The 18,193-nt window shown below is 46.5% G+C and overlaps 1 protein-coding gene across 1 annotated transcript in view; it reads right to left on the reverse strand.

Moving 5' to 3' along the window:
- The window catches only part of TET3 (tet methylcytosine dioxygenase 3), a 111,158-nt gene that overhangs the window by 40,900 nt on the left and 52,065 nt on the right, over positions 1-18,193 (reverse strand). The window contains exon 3 of the mRNA XM_010829874.1: positions 15,411-17,532. Within this exon, the coding sequence (XP_010828176.1) occupies positions 15,411-17,532 (2,122 nt within the window). The remainder of the gene's footprint in view (positions 1-15,410; positions 17,533-18,193) is intronic.

Here is an 18,193-nt window from a genome sequence, read left to right on the forward strand (position 1 = left end):
CACACAAAGGGCAGACACAGCTCCAAGTGCCAAGCAAAACCAAAGGCATTCTCTTCCTCTCCTACAAGGAAAACTCTCTCCCTTTTCCTATACGGACACCTTGCAATTTACAAGGCATCCAAGGAGTCCTTCAGAAGTCTTATTTCTTTTAATTACATCTCTTTCCCTGATTTTATGTATATATATTAAAAATATAAATACATATATTAAAAACATATAATACATACATATTATAATATATAATACATATTAAAATACATTATCCATATATATTAAAATATATTATACATATATAGAGATCTCTCCTTTGATTAGATGCCTGTATGAGGGAGAAGATATTCTGTGGGAAGATACTGGACTTAGAGCCAGTTATATGCTTAGTTATAAACTAGTGCTGTGCTGGGCTAAGTCGCTTCAGTCGTGTCTGACTCCGTGTGACCCCATGGACTGTAGCCTGCCAGGTTCCTCTGTCCATAGGGATTCTCCAGCCAAGAATACTAGAGTTGGTTGCTGTGTCCTCCTCCAGGGAAGCTTCCTGATCCAGGAATCAACCCTCGTCTCACATCTCCTGCTTGCATTGGCAGGTGGGTTCTTTTCCATTAGCGCCACCTGGGAAGCCCCATAAAACTAGTACATATTCTCGAATTTAATTCTTCTAGTTTGCATACATATTTACATACATAAGGATATATACCATTAGGTATGTGCCTCTTTTGTGGCAATGGGCTCTCACTTACAGTGCCAGACAGGTGACAAGATTTCACAAGGCTGGGGTGAAAGTCTATAGAATATAGTCTATGCTCTGAATCAGTGACACATGTATGCTTCTGTTTCCCCATAGTGAAATAAGGTTTGTTAGTATTCTTGGTGTTGTCTAATGCTATTAATCAAGTCCAGTAGGCGAGTTGATTCTATTTATTACTGTAACATACGCATGGTCTTCTGTCTGTCATTTTATGTTTTCCATGTTTCCTGGTTTTCTTGCCTATCTTTTAAAATAGATTTTGTGTTTTCCTTTACTTCCCCCTGCCCCACCAGTCTACAGTATACTTTCAGTAACGCTAATAGTACTTTGGGAAAGAAAAGTCAGCACCCTTACACACTTTCTCATACGTCTTCCTCCAGTTTACCTCCTGCTTTTTGTTGGTATCGTTGTGAACATATTTCCCCCCTCTATTATAAAAGATATATTTAATATAAAACAAAGTTCAAATATAGCGTAAAGACATCACCTTTTGTTTCAGAAAAACAATACGTTCAGTGTTCACTGCCAGCCCCTTCATACCACAGATCACACTTCCCTGATCTGCTACTTATTTGATTCACCTCCAAAAAATTTTGAGTTCTAACATGTTTGGAAATGTTTTTATGAAGCCTTTACACATGAATGGCAACTTTACTGGGCACAGAATTCTTAAGTCAAACATTTAATTTCAATATCCCAAGAAATGGAATTCATACATCCAACAAAGAACTCATATCCAGAAAAAAGAACCCTTACTGATCAATAAGAAAAACACTACAGAGAAATGGGCAAATGGCTTGAACTTTACAAAAGAGGACATACATTAATCATGAGGGAAATGCAAATGAAAGGCACAACGAGATATGAGTAAACACCTATCACAGTGGCAGAAAGCCTATTGATACCATTTGCTGGTTTAGATGTGAAGTACTACTGGCAGGAGTTTAAACTACTACAATCACTTTGGAAAACAGACAGTACCTCCTAAAGCTGAACACATACAATTTCAGTCCTAGATATACACCCAACAATAGCATATAAGTGTATACATGCATGTACCAAGGGATGTATATAAGAATGCCTTATAGCAGCATGACTCATAATAACCCCCAACTGGAAACAACCCAAAAGACTATCAACAATCTAATGGATTAATGGTGGTATATTCATAAAATGGAATACTATATAGCAATGAGCTGTTGCTACACACAAACAGATGAACCTCACAAACACTGAACAAAGCAAGCCAGAATATAAAAGTATACATACATATGAAGTTTAAGAACAGGCAAAACTGATCAATGTGGTTAGAAGAGTAAGTTACCTTAGGACAGGAGTCAGCAGATTTTTTATGTTAAGGGCCAGACGGCAAACATTCAAGGCTTTTGCAGGGCATGCAGTCTCTACAGCAACTATTCATTTTTGCTAATGTAGTGCAAAAGCTGGAGAAGGAAATGGCAACCCACTCCAGTGTTCTTGCCTAGAGAATCCTGTGGACAGAGGAGCCTGGTAGGCTGCTGTCCATAGGGTTGCACAGAGTCGTACACGACTGAAGCAACTTAGCATGCATGCATGCACTGGAGAAGGAAATGGCAACCCACTCCAGTATTCTTGCCTGGAGAATCTTGCCTCCAACCCTGGTCCTCCAGGGTTGGAGGAGCCTGGTGGGCTGCCGTCTATGGGGCTGCTCAGAGTCGGACACAACTGAAGCGACTTAGCAGCAGTGCAAAAGCAGCCACAGAAAGAACATAGCAAATGAGCATGACTGTGTTTCATTAAGACTTCACAGACATTGAAATCTGATCATATAATTTTCATGAGTCATGAAATACTATTCTTCTTTTGATTTTAAAAAACAATATAAAAACATTTTTTTAAAAAACCTGTTTTTAGCTCACAGCTGTAAGCCAGAATTGGTCTGTAGGCCAAAGTTTGATTTAGGGAGCCAGGTGTTAAGTGACTGCTGCTGCTGCTGCTGCTAAGTCGCTTCAGTCGTGTCCGACTCTGTGCGACCCCATAGACGGCAGCCCACCAGGCTCCCCCGTCCCTGGGATTCTCCAGGCAGGAACACTGGAATGGGTTGTTAAGTGACTAGGGAAGGGTATACAGAGGTTTCTGATGTGATGGTAAAGTTCTGTTTCTTTTTAAAAAAAAAAAAAACAAAACTGTTATTTATTTTTGGCTGCACCGGGTCTTCACTGCTTTGCGTGGGCTTTCTCTAGTTGCTGCGAGCGGGGGCTACTCTTTGTCGCGGTGCGTGGGCTTCTCATTGCGGTGGCTTCTCTTGTGCAGCACAAGCTCTATACACTTGGGTTTCCGAAGTTGCAGCGCACACGGGCTCCATAGTGTGGTGCACAGGCTTAGCTGCTCCAAGGCATGTGGGGTCGTCCCAGACCTGGGATCAAACCTGTGTTCCCTGCACTGGCAGGCAGATTCTTTATTACTGAGCCACCAGGGAAGCCCTCAACAGTATTTTTTTAAAAAGAATCTGGCTGCCAATACAGAAGATATGAGTTCTATCCTTGATCCGGGAAGATCTCCCACGCCTCGGAGCAACTAAGCCTGTGTACCTCAGCTACTGAGCCTGTGCTCTGGAGCCCGCAAGTGACAACTATTGAGCCCGAATGCAGCAACTTCTGAAGCCTGAGCACCCTAGAGCCCGTGCTCTGCAACGAGAAGCCACCACAATGAGAAGCCTGCCCGTTGCAACTCGGAGTAGCCCCGCTCACTGCAACTAGAGAAAAGCCCTTGTTCGGCAACCAAGACCCAGCACAACCCAAAATAAACAAAATTATTTTAAAAAAAGAAAACCTTGCTGAGATTACTCCACTTTAAAAAATATATTTATATTTTTGGCTGCACTGGGTCTTAGTTGCTACACACGAGCTTTCTCTAGTTGCGTGAGTGGGGGCTACTCTGTGCTGCAGTGTGCAGCCTTCTCACTGCAGTGGTTTCTCCTGGAGCACAGGCTCTAGGCACACAGCCTTCAGCAATTGCAGCCTGCTGGCTCTAGGGTACGTGGACTTCCGCGGTTGTGGCTCACGGGCTCAGTTGCTCTGTGACATGTGGAATCTCCCCGGACAAGGAACTGAATCCATGTCCCCTGCCTTGGCAGGCAGATTATTATCCACTGCGCCACCAGGGAAATAATAAAGTTCTGTTTCTTGATCTTGATGTGGTTACACAAATGCATGCTTTTTGTAAAGCTGTATAGGCATTCCTCATTTTATTGTGCTTCACAGATACTGTTGTTTTTTTTAACAAACTGAAGCTTTCTTGCAAACTTAAGATGAGCAAGTCTATCAGTGCAATTTTTCCAACAGTATTTGCTTCCCTTTGAATTTTGGTAATTCTCACAATAGGTCAAACTTTTTCATTATTTTATATGTTATGGTAATCTGTGATCTTTGATGCCACTGTTTCAAAAAGATTACAACTCACTGAAGGCTCAGATGATGTTTAGCATTTTTATCAATAAAGTATTTTTAATTAAGGTATGTATATTTTATATATATATATATATAATGCTATTACACCCCTAACAGACTACAGTATAGTGCAAACATAACTTTTATATGCCCTGGGAAACCAAAGATTCCATGGGACTCACTCTAATGTGATACTCACTTTATTCCAGTGGTCTGGAACCAAATCTGCAGTATCTCTGAGGTATGCTTAAGATTTATATATCTTCCTACATATGTTTCAATTAAGAGAATGTTTTCTCCCCCAAACTCCCCTCCCATCCAGGCTGCCACATAACATTGAGCAGAGTTCCACATGCTATGTAGTAGATCCTTGTTGGTTATCCACTTTAAATGTATTAATAGTAATGTGTACATGTCCATCTCCAACTTCCTAACTATCCCTCCCCCGCAACCCTGACAACCATAAGTTCATTCTCTAAGTCTGTGAGTCTCTATTTTTGTAAGTTCATTTGCATTATTTCTTTTTAGATTCCACATATAAGGGGTATTTCTCCCTCTCTATCTGACTTACTTCACTCAGTATGGCAATCTTTAGGTCCATCCATGTTTTTGTGAATGGTATTTCATCCTTTTAATGGCTGAGTAATATTCCACTGTATATATGTACCACATCTTTATCCATTCCTCTGTCAATGGACACTTACTTTGCCTCCATGTCTTAGCTGTTGTAAACAGTGCTGCAATGAACACTGGGGTGCATGTATCCTTTTGGATCATGTTTTTCTCTGGATACATGCCCATGAATGGGATTACAGGGTCATTTAAAAAGTATATCTTTAAAAACCAAGTATGTATAACCAACTTAATTTTTGGTTAATTTATTAGTAGGAAATCCATCATCCTTGAAATTCACCTTGAAACTCATCTAGATTATTACTTGTTGATTTTTATTTATTTTCTTTCATTTCAAAAACATTTTCTATTTTATCTTTGACTCCTGCCTTTGTTCAATTTGTTCCATGATTTCGTTGGGAACAGCAGCAAATGTTCCCAATATTTCTGACAGAACTAGTCTGTGTAGAGGATCCCTTCCGTCTCTCTTCTGTATCCCATATCTCCATATCTCCACTCTGATTCTGTTCATTTCTATTCTCTACTCTCACTTTGAGTGATCTTTCAAGCCTGTCCCTCTTCCTCACTGATTTGCTTTTTAACTCTGATTCTGCTTTTTGCCACTTCCAGTGTATTCTAAGTGCTTTGTGAAACGGCATGCTTCTTGCACAGTTTAATCCATTCCTCTTGTGACTTCCTTGTAATTTTAATCTAGAAGCTCATCTTTCATTTCTGGTTTCACAATGAACTTCCCTGAAGGTATAAATCAGTTTTCAAACTCTTATTTCCTCAAATAAGTCTTTATTTGAATATTATATTTAATCTTTCCACTTCCCCCTACAGAATCTGAATGGGTTACATATTGGATTTTTTACTTATTAATTACTCATTCAGTGGAGGAAGTTTACCTCCTGGCATTCTCACCCTTGGCGCTGACACTTTACTAGATAATTCTTCATTGAGGGGCAGGAGGTGGGGGTGGCTGTTCTGTGCATTGTAGCATGTTTAACAGCATCCCTGGCCTCTGTCCGCTAGAGGCCAGTAGAACCACACTGGTTGTGATAACCAAACCTGTCCTCAGACATTGCCAAGTGTCCCCTGGGGTAAAAAGGAGGTAAAACACACTCAGTTGAAGGTCACCTGTCTAGACTCATTTGCCTAAAAGCAGAATGGGTAGAATCTCCTTATTCTTCTGTATTTACCTGGATACTAACTCAAATTCTTCCCTGAGAAACTAAGCTTGGAGAATTAGATGTTGCAGAGGTTTCAATTATTAGCTCAACAGTTCAGCAGCCCAGGAGGATCTGGATCTGGCTGTGAACAGCTGCAACTGGGAAACTGCACCTCTATGCGCTCTGTTCACTGGGGCCAATGCCTCTCAATCTGTATGTATGTCTGGGGGTGGAGGCTTGGGCCGTGCTCTGGTCTAACGCTAAGATTCTGGTTTATTTTCTCATATAGGACTGGACTGGTCACTCTGATCAAGTTAAGATAAAGTCCTATGGTCTGTTAGGTGGTTCAGCAAATATTTTTCTCTGCACAATGGCCTTTGTTTGGTGCTGCTAGCCCTGGGCTACAAGGCTGGCTCCTAAGATATGGTTCCTCAACTCTCCAGCCAACCATCCATCAGAAACTGGAATAGACTAGGAAATGGAGCCTATCTGCATTCCCAACTTCCTAAGTGCACGCCTTCAAGATGGGTGGTCTCCAGCCCATCCTTCCAAGCTGTGGAGTCCTTCTAACCCTCCACTCTTTTTTCCCCGACACTGGGAGTTGTATACACCTCATGTCATCATTATTTCAATTCAAATTGATTATCAGCTGGCAGATAGCCCTTGGAATTCATAGTTTAAGACTGGGGCCATTTTCAGATGTCAGTTGATAAAATTTTCTCTTCTATTTTTGTTTGTCTTGGTTCCTTTCACCACATTTCAGAAAAGGAATATTTGACTACCTTGCTATTAAGTCATCATTTTTCCTTTTAGTGCCCAGCATAGTATTTCTTCCTTCTTCATACAGTTAAAGTGACAGGGCAAGGAAATGGCTCAACTCTTCTTAAAGTAAAATCTCTTATGTCTCGCTTTGAGCAGTGAGAGAAATGATGTTTTTTCCCTAAAATACACAATGGAAAGCTCTGGGGTAGAGCTCAGGAGAGCAAAATCCAATTTTCAAGAATATGCTAGTTACGTGGCTCTGGGTGCGCTTTTTTTTTTTTTTCCCTGTGCACTTAATTTTATTCTCAAAATAGAAAAATATGCTCTGCTCCACTTTTGCACAAGGCTGGGGAAAGACTGTCATGTATCCTTTGTGCTATCAGGAAGAGAGATTAAACACAAGAAACTACTCAGTACTACCTAACAGTAGAGTCCTTAAATTCTAAAAGAACCTTCTACCTTCTCTACCCAACTCTACACAGAGATCAGGGCACCCACACTTTTCCACTGGGGAACCTCATAGCCATGTATAGACACAGGCACAGGCATTTCTTTTCTTTACAACACTGACAGACAGTTGATAACTAATGCACAGGTGTCAACGTCACACAAAGGTTTTATTGTACCCATCTTTCCCCAAGCAATCCTATGTAACGCTTCAGCTTCCTGATGTAATTTTAGTAGACATAAAGCCAAACACCTTAAGTTTATGGAACTAACTCCATTTGCATGAAAACCAGTAACTGCTAGAACGTTGCCTCCTGGTAATTAGAAATCCTCACAGGCAGATGGTTGGGCCCCATCCTGGATCAGGTGTGCCAGATGAACCTTTCTAAAACTAAAACCTCGGTCATCTGCCTGTGAATCCATGAGCAGCAAACTGGGCCTGCTGGTAGCAGACAGAAATGCTTCCATAACGATGGGCACACTCACTGATGATAAAGATGAAAGGTTAAGATCATGCCCAAATCTATCTGATGTCTTTGTAGAACTTAATATAGAGGTAAAAGTTGACCACAAAATATGTGGAGCACCACCATAAAATCCGCAGCAGTCTAGATGCTTTAGAAACATAACGTCCAGTTCCTGTTCTTAAGGAACCTGGGATCTGACTGAGAAGACGAGCGTGCCCATTTAACAACAGACCATGGAAGACAAAGAAGAACCTGGCGTTAAATCCTGACCCATCTGCAGCAGGGATGCTGCTGGCTCTCCAAAACCATGTCTGTTCTAACCTATCCCCTCCTCAACTACACCTCCCACATCTCTTCCACTCTTCCCTCAGGGCCTCCTGGGTGAGATTCTCTGCCATGAAAGCTAGTATCCTCCGTTCTTGAGCTACATAGTCAGCCTGGTGAAATGTCTATAATTGTGACTTCAACTACCATCACTGGAAGCTGAAGAACTTCCAATTCACAGATCCAACCAAGTGCACCCCTGCTGGCCCCACAGACATCTCAAAGGCAGATGCCCAAACCTGCTTCCCTGCCAGTACGTCAGATCCTGGTGAACGGCTCCACCACCACCCAGTCATCCACCTGGAACCTCAGGAGTCATCTGTGACTGCTTCTTTACTTCTACATTCTACAGGTCACTGAACCAGTTAATTCTCCTTATTCTTTCTTTTATCCACCCCTTCTCTTCCTCCCTCCTACTCAATGTCAGTCTTACTTTGAAAGTGCAAGTGAAGTCGCTCAGTCATTTGCAACCCTATGGACTGTAGCCTACAACGCTCCGCCGTCCGTGGGATTTTCCAGGCAAGAGTACTGGAGTGGATTGCCATTTCCTTCTCCAGAGGATCTTCCCAACCCAGGGATCGAACCTGGGTCTCCCACATTGTAGGCAGATGCTTTACCATCTGAGCCACCAGGGAAGTCCCATTCTTACTTTAGGCACACATTATTTCTTGCCTGGGCTTGCAAACTGGTTTCTCTGCCTTTGGTATCATCCCCTCTTCCCCTGAAACTCTCCTCTCCAGCCACACCCAATCTTTCGCCTAACACACCAGTCATACCAGAACTACTTGTATTTCTCCATGCTTTCTCATCTCCATATCTTCATGTGGTTTTTCATCTCTATAATCTTTATGTCCCTCTGCCCAGAACACTCTACCTTCTCCCTATTAATCTACTAAACTTCTACATATCCTTTAAAACTCAGATAAGACAAAACTTCATCCAGAAGTTCTTTCTGAGTCCCTCCGACCCACCATACAGTCAGATCCCCCACTATATACCGGTATGCTGCTGCTGCTAAGTCACATCAGTCGTGTCCGACTCTGTGCGACCCCAGAGATGACAGCCCACCAGGCTCCCCCATCCCTGGGATTCTCCAGGCAAGAACACTGGAGTGGGTTGCCATTTCCTTCTGCAATGCATGAAACTGAAAAGTGAAAGTGAAGTCGCTCAGTCATGTCCGATTCTTAGTGACTCTTAGCAACTCTGCAGCCTATAAGGCTCCTCCGTCCAAGGGATTTTCCAGGCAAGAGTACTGGAGTGGGTCGCAAGTGCCTTCTCCAATATACTGGTATACAAATATTCTATTGCCAAAAAAAAAGAAAAAGTGAAAGACCCCATGGCTCCTCTGTCCATGGAATTCTCCAAGCAAGAATACTGGAGGGGGTTGCCATTTCCTTCTCCAGGGGATCTTCCTTACCCAGTGATTGAACCCAGGTTTCCCACATTGCAGGCAGATTCTTTACTATCTGAACCACCAGGGAAGACCTTTAAAAGAGAGGAAGTTCTTTTTCCTATCAAACTTCATACAAAGAAGGAAACTATTCTCATAAACCCATAGGAAATCCGGACTTCCCTAGTAGTCCAATGGTTGGGAATCTGCCTTGCAATACAGGAGACACGAGCTCACTCCCTGGTCGGGGGGCTAAGACGCCACAAGCTGCAGAGCCACTAAGACCTCGCACTACATGAGCGCATGCGCCACAGCTCTAGCGTCTGTGCGCCGCAAGGAAAGCTCCCACACGAAGCAACGAAGATTCCCCTGTGCCGCAGCTGAGACCTGATGCAGCAAAAAACTTACAGGAAATAGACTTCACTGTAGACAGAGATAAGTTTCTGTGTCTCCCATTCAAAACTGTGGTTCACCTGAAGTCACCCCGCGATCAGCCACATCTGCTGGACAACATTCCCCCCTCATCCAAACTTCTACCATGTTCCAGGCAAAGCAGAAGCTTTCCTTTTTATTTATCTGTGGCTGTGCTGGGTCTTCATTGCCTTGCAGGCTTTTCTCTAGTTGCTGCGAGCAGGGGCTGCTCTCCAGCTGTGGCGCGCGGACGTGTCATTGAGGTGGTTTCTCTCGTTGCAGAGCACGGGCTCTAGGGTTCCCAGGCTCCTGAGTTGTGGTACACGGGCTTAGTTGCTCTGGGCATGTGAGATCTCCCCAGACCAGGGATCGAACCTGTATCTCAGGCATCAGCAAGTGGACTCTTTACCACTAAGCCACCAGGGAAGCCAAGGAGATGTTTTTCTTGTATTGATCTTTGGCTATTACTTTAGCGCAAGATGATCAACTGAACAAAACACAGCATTCCTATGAAAACAACCTCTAACATCTGTCTCAACTTCCTGCTTTCACTGTCATTATATGTCCCCAGCTACCTGTGGACTGCTCCTTGCAGACAGCAGGACAGATGTGGAAGCTGACAAGGACCTGTCTCCTTATCTATAAAACGACGAGCAGATAACCTCCAAGAATGCTTTCCCCACAAAAACATCATCTGGACGCATTCCCTGTCCTGGGAAGGTCCCCATTTCTGAGAACAGATAAAATACATAAAGGGCCTAGCCAACAGTCACTGCAGTGCACCATCCTGCCTCTGACAGGAGTGTCACAGGAAGGTGAAGTGGTGGTTAGAAGAGTCTCCGGTGTGTGCTCCCAAATACTACAAATGCATCAATACTCTCTTCTCCCAGTATTTCAATACAGAACTTCAATTTGGGTCATGTTTTCCCAAGTCTGTAGATATCATACTACCTTTTGGAGTAAAGCATCTCCTTTCAGGTCTTTTAAATTTATTTTTTTTGAAGCCCCAACAGGTACCTTTAAATGCAATATTTCAAGATTCAGAAAACAAGTAGAGATGAATCCCAGCCATGCCTTCAGAAAACCTGTAATCTCCATACAAGTGCAAAGCGGTGCTCTTGGTGTTTGGCTTACTGGTTACCTAGTGGTGCCCATATTGGCCAAAGATGCTTATTTAGCAAAAATCACCACTGAGCTTGAACATTAGGTTTCTTTTGCTATGCTCTAAGACCTTTTCGTGTTTTTATAAAGTTGTTCCCATACGTAAATTGTCTGTTATGAGAGCTTAATGACATCTCCAAATTTCACTGGCACTTCTACAGAAAATGCTTCCTGCAATCTGCATCTTTCTACATACCACTGTTGAGAGGCTGAGTTTCTGGAATATGAGATGGTTCCCACCTGACATTAATTTCAGAGTGAACAAGCTTCATTCCTAACCCTTGTCCCAGGCTTCAGTTCACAGAGATAAATTTCGCCACACCAGCTGAATTCTGCCAAACCACCTGTCCAGACTTTAACAAAAACCTCAGCACCTCCAGAAACTGTTTCCAAGTGACTCCTTCCTTCTTCGGCCCTCTCCATTTCTAACACCACTATTTTAGTTGGCCTTATTTCCCAGTGACACAATTTTAATCACAGTAATCACAGAGGTCCGGCTGCCTAGGTTCAAATCTTACTTCCACCGTGCTAGCTCTTTGACTTGGAAAAGTCATTGAATCTGATTTTACAAGAAAGCAGGAAACATCAAGAAACGAAAACACATCATTATGATGGAACTACTGATAGTATCTGTCTCATGCAGATGTTATAGAGGATGAAATGAGGCAGTGCCTGCACAGCAGCGCTTGGCACACTGCCTGGAAGAGAGCGAGCTTTTCCTCTACTACTTTATTGCTGCTGCTGTAGTTCTTATTGTTATTCTCAACAGCTTCCTAACTGGTCTCCTGCCACAGGGTTATCACTCTTCACCAATCCATCTTCTGGGCCACTTCTATAGGGGGAGGCATTTTCAAAAATATTTCTTGGTTATAAAATACATATTTCATTACAGAAAAGTCAGAAAACATAATGAGAGAAAAGCCCCCCACAGTCTGACCAGAAGTGACTTTGAGGGCCCCTTATTTCCCAGCATTTGGGGGAGACTTGTTCTGATCATAGGACTTGGGGGCCCCTCCCTTTCTCTCTCCATGTTTGTAGATATCTGATCTGTCTTCCTTGTGTTTAGGGCCTTATTTGCTGTTTCTCCTCCTCCAGGGAAGGAAATATTCTTATATGGGGCTGAGGACATAGTTGATTCATAATAAATATTTTAATTGTGGAATTCAATGATACAGATATTGGGATGAGATATCATGTTTGGTCAAACTGATTTTTTTTAACTTGAATTTTAATCCCACTGTTGATGTATTTCTTCCTAGACTTTTCTCTATTTTTAAAAAAATATTTATTTATTTGGCTGTGCCGGGTGTTAGCTGTGACATGCAGGATCTTTAGTAGCAGCACATGGGATCTAGTTCCCTGACCAGGGATTGAACCCAGGCCCCTTGCATTGGGAACATGGAATTTTAGCCATTGGATCTCCAGGGAAGTCCCCTCTATTCTTGTTTTAACCCTAGGTGAGCTGATCATTTAAATATTCTTTGTATCTGCTGTTTTCATTGTTAGCATTTTCCCACAAATTAACATTTAACAACACAAGGTGGGTTTGGTTCTAATTGTTTGTTTAGCATTAGATAGCATACAAATAGAGAAGGCGATGGCACCCCACTCCAGTACTCTTGCCTGGAAAATCCCTTGGACGAAGGAGCCTGGTGGGCTGCAGTCCACAGGGTCCCTAAGAGTCGGACATGACTGAGCGACTTCACTTTCACTTTTCAGTTTCATGCACTGGAGAAGGAAATGGCAACCCACTCCAGTGTTCTTGCCTGGAGAATCCCAGGGACGGGGGAGCCTGGTGGGCTGCCGTCTATGGGGTCGCACAGAGTTGGACACGACTGAAGCGACCTAGCAGCAGCAGCAGCAGCAGCATACAAATATTCTATCTGTATTGCATGTAAATAAAATACAAACTGGAGCAACAAAGAACCAGTGCTGGTGCTCCCCTTACCTCCTGCCCACTGCCCCTGCCACCCCCCCAACCCTGCCTGGCAACAGGCTGCCACCACTACCACACTGGATTTCTCTGACGCTGACTCTACTGCCCCTGCTTTCGCTTGGGAGCTCCAAGCTGAATCTTGTCCTATCCACTGGGGGGCTCCTCTGGCCTAAGAAATGCAGCAGCACCCTGAGGGTGCTGCTTAACCACGCTCACGAATTCCTTGGGCGAGGGTGGCTGCCTTCTCACGTTGCCCCACCTATGTTCACTACAGTCTTCAAAACCCAGCTCCAAACAGTAGCTTCCTAAGCAAAGCACTGCCCCCATGATGACAACCAAGCCTGGTGTTTCAGAGCACTATGGCAGTGCAACCACTTCCATATAACAGCACAGGCACTGGGCACATACCTGCTGACTGGGCAACCGGGTATTTCATTGTTTACATTGTCTCTTTAAGCAAACCACGATGTCCTTAGAAGGTAAACCATTTCTCTTACATTTTATCATATTGGTCACTAGGACTGGGTTAGGTAAACAATAACTGACTAATCAACAAAGTAACAGCCAACACTTTTCTCCTTCATAATATTTATGTTTTTACATCCTTTTCTTGCTTTTTTGCACTTGATAGGATTGATAATAGCTAAGCACTCTTACAGTGCTTCTTACATGCTAGACACAGTCCTAAGTGCTTTACCTGTATTAACTAATTTAATGTTCAGATAAACCCTGGTGACCGGGCACTGCTATCCCCTTCATTTTAGGCATGCGGGAGTGATGGGATTAAAATTCAAGTTTAAAAAAATTAGTTTGACCAAACATAGTATTTCATCCCAATATTTGTATCATTGAATTCCACAATTAAATATTTATCATGGATCAACTATGTCCTCAGCCCTATATAAGACTATTTCCTTCCATGGAGGAGGAGAAACAGCAAAAGAAGCCCTAAACACAAGGAAGACGGGCCAGACATCTACAAACATGAAGAGCGAAAGGGGGCCCCCCAAGTCCTATGATCAGAACAAGTCTCCCCCAAATGCTGGGAAATAAGGGGCCCTCAAAGTCACATCATTATTAGACCCAATAACGCAGAGGGTGGGCCCTCAGTGGAAACCACAATCTCAGAGCACGTTTGTGAGCCTTTGGCAGGATGCTGCACATCTGTTCACCCCTGGATGGAAGCACTGAGGCCAACTTTTCCTTGTTCTCCAAGAGATTCTTTGTTGCCAGCCCCACTCACTGTCTTATACCCCAGGAGTCTGGGATAGCTGGAGCAGGCAGGGCAGCCCAGCTTCTCCTTATCAACTGGGATACAATAGGCCAACAAATCACACAACTGACCAAACATTGTAGTGTATTTAAACAAGCAGAGAAGACAGGCTTCTCGTAAGATCTATTAGTGTATCATAAAATCACAACAATTCAACATGCTCATCATCAGCATCAATGCGTTTTTTGGCCAACATCTGAAACATGCACATCTTTTACGAATGCTCAGTAAGTAGCAGAGATCCACCTTCTAGAGTGGACCTGGAGTTTCCTGAGGCATCCATGACCTCCCTCGAGACAGCGAAGTCCCCAGAACAGCCTTCCAGAGGCCCGGTGCCCTGCTTCTCTTCCAGAAGGTAAGGCTCAGAAACAGACCCAATTCCTCAGTGCTCTTATCCACACCAGGGCTTCAACCATCATCTGAAATTAACTATACCCAAATGTATAACTCAGGGCCCAATCTACAGTCTCTCTGCCCTTCAACTCAGGCTGTCCAAACAGAACTCGCCGCTTCTTCGTGCATTCTCAGTGCTCACTCCCACCGAGCCAGAGACCTGAGCTGTCCACATCCCCACAGCCCCCTCCTCAGAGGCCACTAGTTCTGCGGCCTCTCCCTACCTACTGTTTCAGTTCAGGCCCAGCTCACAATAATACCTTTCTTACAGGCTCCCCCACCCATCTTTCCTCCCCACAAGCCGGAATAGTCTTTCAGAAGCACAAGCTGATGATTGGTGCTTTAAAACCCTCAGGAGCTCATTACATATTATCAGTAAGATCAAGCCAAACTCCCAAGCGTGGCTCCCTGGGCCCTGCCTGCAAGACCTGGTCCCTGCCTGCTTCTCAAGCCGCCTTTCATTCATCCCCACACAGACTCCTCCCCTTTTGCTTTCCAGGCCAAGAGCCATCAAAACAGGCCCTACCTTGTCACGGCCACCAAGCTGTTGCCCAAGCTATTCCCTCTTCTCAGCACATCTTCCTTCCACCGGACAGCCCTGCAGGCCTCAGCACAAGGACGGCCTCCCACAGGAAGGCTTCCACGATGCCCTCACCTCAATCTGTATGACAAAGCACCACCACTGACACACGATATACCACACAGCATCACCATCAGTTTCCTTCAACATCTTCTCCACTAGCCTGCGAGCTCACTTCTGTGTCCGCAGGGCCCAGTGTGGTGGCCGGCACACAGCAAATGTTTCCCAAATCCAAGTCGGAGCCTAGAAATCCAGGCCCACCAGGCCTCATCCCCTTGCCCCTCATCCCTGACAGCCTGAAGGACTTACCCACACAATCACAGGTGGGGAACTCGGCCTGGGCTCTCTTGGCGGGTGTGTCCAGCAGACTCTTGGTGGGTGTGTCCAGGTACTTAAGAGGTGACTCCAGGAAGCCACTGAGGGTGGGTGTGAGTGGGTTCTCAGCCTTGGTGGGTGTGGCCTCTTGGCCTCCCTCCTCTGAATGGAAGCAGGTGGTTGAGAGCACAGTCACAGCCCCTGAAGATTCGATCTTGATTTGCTTGGGAGAGCGGGTAGCAAAAGGGCTCTCGGGGGCTGGGAGACAAGTTGGCTGGTTCTCAGGGTCCTGAATGGGCACAGACGGGGGGCCAGGAAGCCCAAAGCTATCCCCAAATTCAGCCTCAAACTGCCGGATGAGCTCTTCCAGCTTGTCATCAGCAGGGGGAAGAGGGCCAGTGGAGCCTGGCTGCAGGGCTGCCACGGGGCTGGGAGACCTCATTTCCTGAGTAGGGGCCAGCAGGCTGTCCCCGGAGGGACTAGGTGCAAATAGCGCAAGAGAAGGTTCTGGGGGCAGGGGGACAACAGAGCCCTGTGAGGTGGGGACGGGGGCAGGTGGGTGAGCCTGCACATCCTCAGAGGCTGGGGGCCTCAGCCCTTCCAGGATGATCTGCCGCAGAGGCGGGAAGAGGGGCTGCGCTTCTCGTGGCCTGGACTTCTTGATGTGAACAGGCTTCCGGACGCCGGGCTTGATCCCAGGGCCAGCTCTGTCGGCTCCCAAGGGACCTCCAGCTGGTGTCAGGGGCTTCTTCTTCTTCTCCTTGGGTGGTCTGTCGGAAGGCCGAGGGGCAGGTGAGCTGGGTGGCGCCCACCAGCCAGGAGCAGGAAGCTCTGAGGGTGGCGGGCGGGAGGCGTCGTGGGCCTGTTCCAGGAAGAGGCTGCGCTTATGGTGGAGGTGCTGCTGCAGGGCCGTCTGGGCCTTCTGGTGGGTGTCAGGCTCCGAGGACGGTGTGGGCACCTCCCTCTGGAGAACAGGGGATGGGGAGGAAGAGGGCACCTCGACCTTGACCTTGGGCTTGGTGGGCAGGGCCTCGGGCCGCTTGAATACTGACTGGATGTAATCGCTGGCACTGCCCAACAACTGCTCCAGTTCAGCCATGGGGTCAGGGCTTGGGCGAGGCATGGGCCACGAGCTCTGGGGAGTTGCCGGTGGGGTGTCGGTGCCCCAGGCTTCAGGAAACTCTGTTCTCGGAGTTGCTGCAGGGAAGGCAGGGCCGTCAGGAGCAAAGGATGGGTGCTCTTCAGGAGGGACCACAGGCCACGAGGGAGCCCCGAGGTAGGACTGGGGAGATCTGAAAGGGGCAGGAGGAGACAAGGCCTCGGGAAGGGGGCAAGAAGCCTGGGAGGTGGCGTGAGAAGGTTGGGGGAGGGCAGAGGAGAGTTGTGTGAGGGCCTCAATGGCAATGGCAGTCTGCAGGCTGATGTTCTTCTCCTTGGCGATGCTCAGGGCGCTCTGGGACAGGGGCAGGCCCTCCAGAGGAGGCATCTGGGGGACCTCGGAGTTGAGAAGTGGCCCGGTGACTGGCGCCGGGAGGCCAGCGTCACCAGAAGGCAGAGTCCCTGGGAGCCTAGGCCGCTCCTCCCCTCCCTCCACGACCACAGACTTGATCTTCCCCTCCAGCCACTCGAGGTAGTCAGGGCACTCTGGGCCATCGCAGTTGCAGTTGGGTGGTTTCATGCCATGCCGAGCGAGGGCCAGGGCCGTCTGCAGTGTGTCCAGGTCTTCACTGCTGGCGGAGCAGCTCTCGGGCCCTGGCCTGGGTCCCCTGCTGTTGTCCCCAGCCTCACGACTCATCTCACGGTTGAAGGTTTCATAGAGCCGGGTGCTAAGGGCTCCGTAAGAGGACACAGCCTCGGCCACGGCCGAAAAGGCCACCAGGTCGTGGGCATCTTCCAGGCGAGCGGTGTGAGCTGGTCCTGGGGCCGTGTCCCAGTCGGGCTTCTGGTCTGCTTGCCAAGGACTCCCGGTGCCCAGTAGACTGGGTCCAGCAGGTTCTCTAGCACCATTGACTGGCGCCCCTGAGGCGCTTAGCTGCCGTGAGTCCCCATGGTACACTGGCCCTGAGTCCATCTGACCTGGAACAGGTCCATCAACTGGGCTGAGCTCTGAGCCTGTCTGAAGAGAGAGAGAGGGGAGGAGGAAGAAGAGGGAAAAAGATGAGCCACGATTCATGAAAAGCACTGTCCTGTGCCACACCAGTGAGAGGCACACCTAGCCCCGCTTTCCTTGCCCACTCTCCCTGTCTCTGACAGAGCCTGAGCCTCAGTGCGTCGCCCCACACCTCCTCTCCCAGCAGGCTGCACCCCAGAAGCGGATCTCTAAGAGAGCCTAACGTGGACATCTGAATGCTGCTCAGATCCTTTCTGGGTCTCATACTGATCACACCGATGAAAGGCCCCAGAAACTAAGCATCTGTTGAGGACACACGTAAAGGTCTTCAACGATGACCAAAGTGACGCCAGAACCTTTGCCTTCTGCCAGGAGGAGAAGAAAGCTAACTAAGCAGCCATGTAACAATGCGCCAGCAGGGCAAAGTGTGTGTGTGATGGGCAGGGGACGAGCAACTCTGACTAACAAATTCAGTCTGGACAAGGGGCCAACATGGCTTCTCGTGGGAAGGAATCCATGGTTCTTTTCTTGGCCTTTTACTGTCTTACTCAAGCCCAGGCTGAGCGCAGGTAGCAGACAGGACGACCTTCCTAGCCCCGCCCCAGGACTGAGGAAGCTCTGATCATCCCATACAGCCTGTGTTTAGCCCCACACTGAGCCATTCATG

The sequence above is a fragment of the Bison bison genome, unplaced genomic scaffold (genome assembly GCF_000754665.1).
Source record: "Bison bison bison isolate TAMUID 2011002044 unplaced genomic scaffold, Bison_UMD1.0 scf7180017864508, whole genome shotgun sequence".
Lineage (NCBI taxonomy): Eukaryota > Metazoa > Chordata > Mammalia > Artiodactyla > Bovidae > Bison > Bison bison.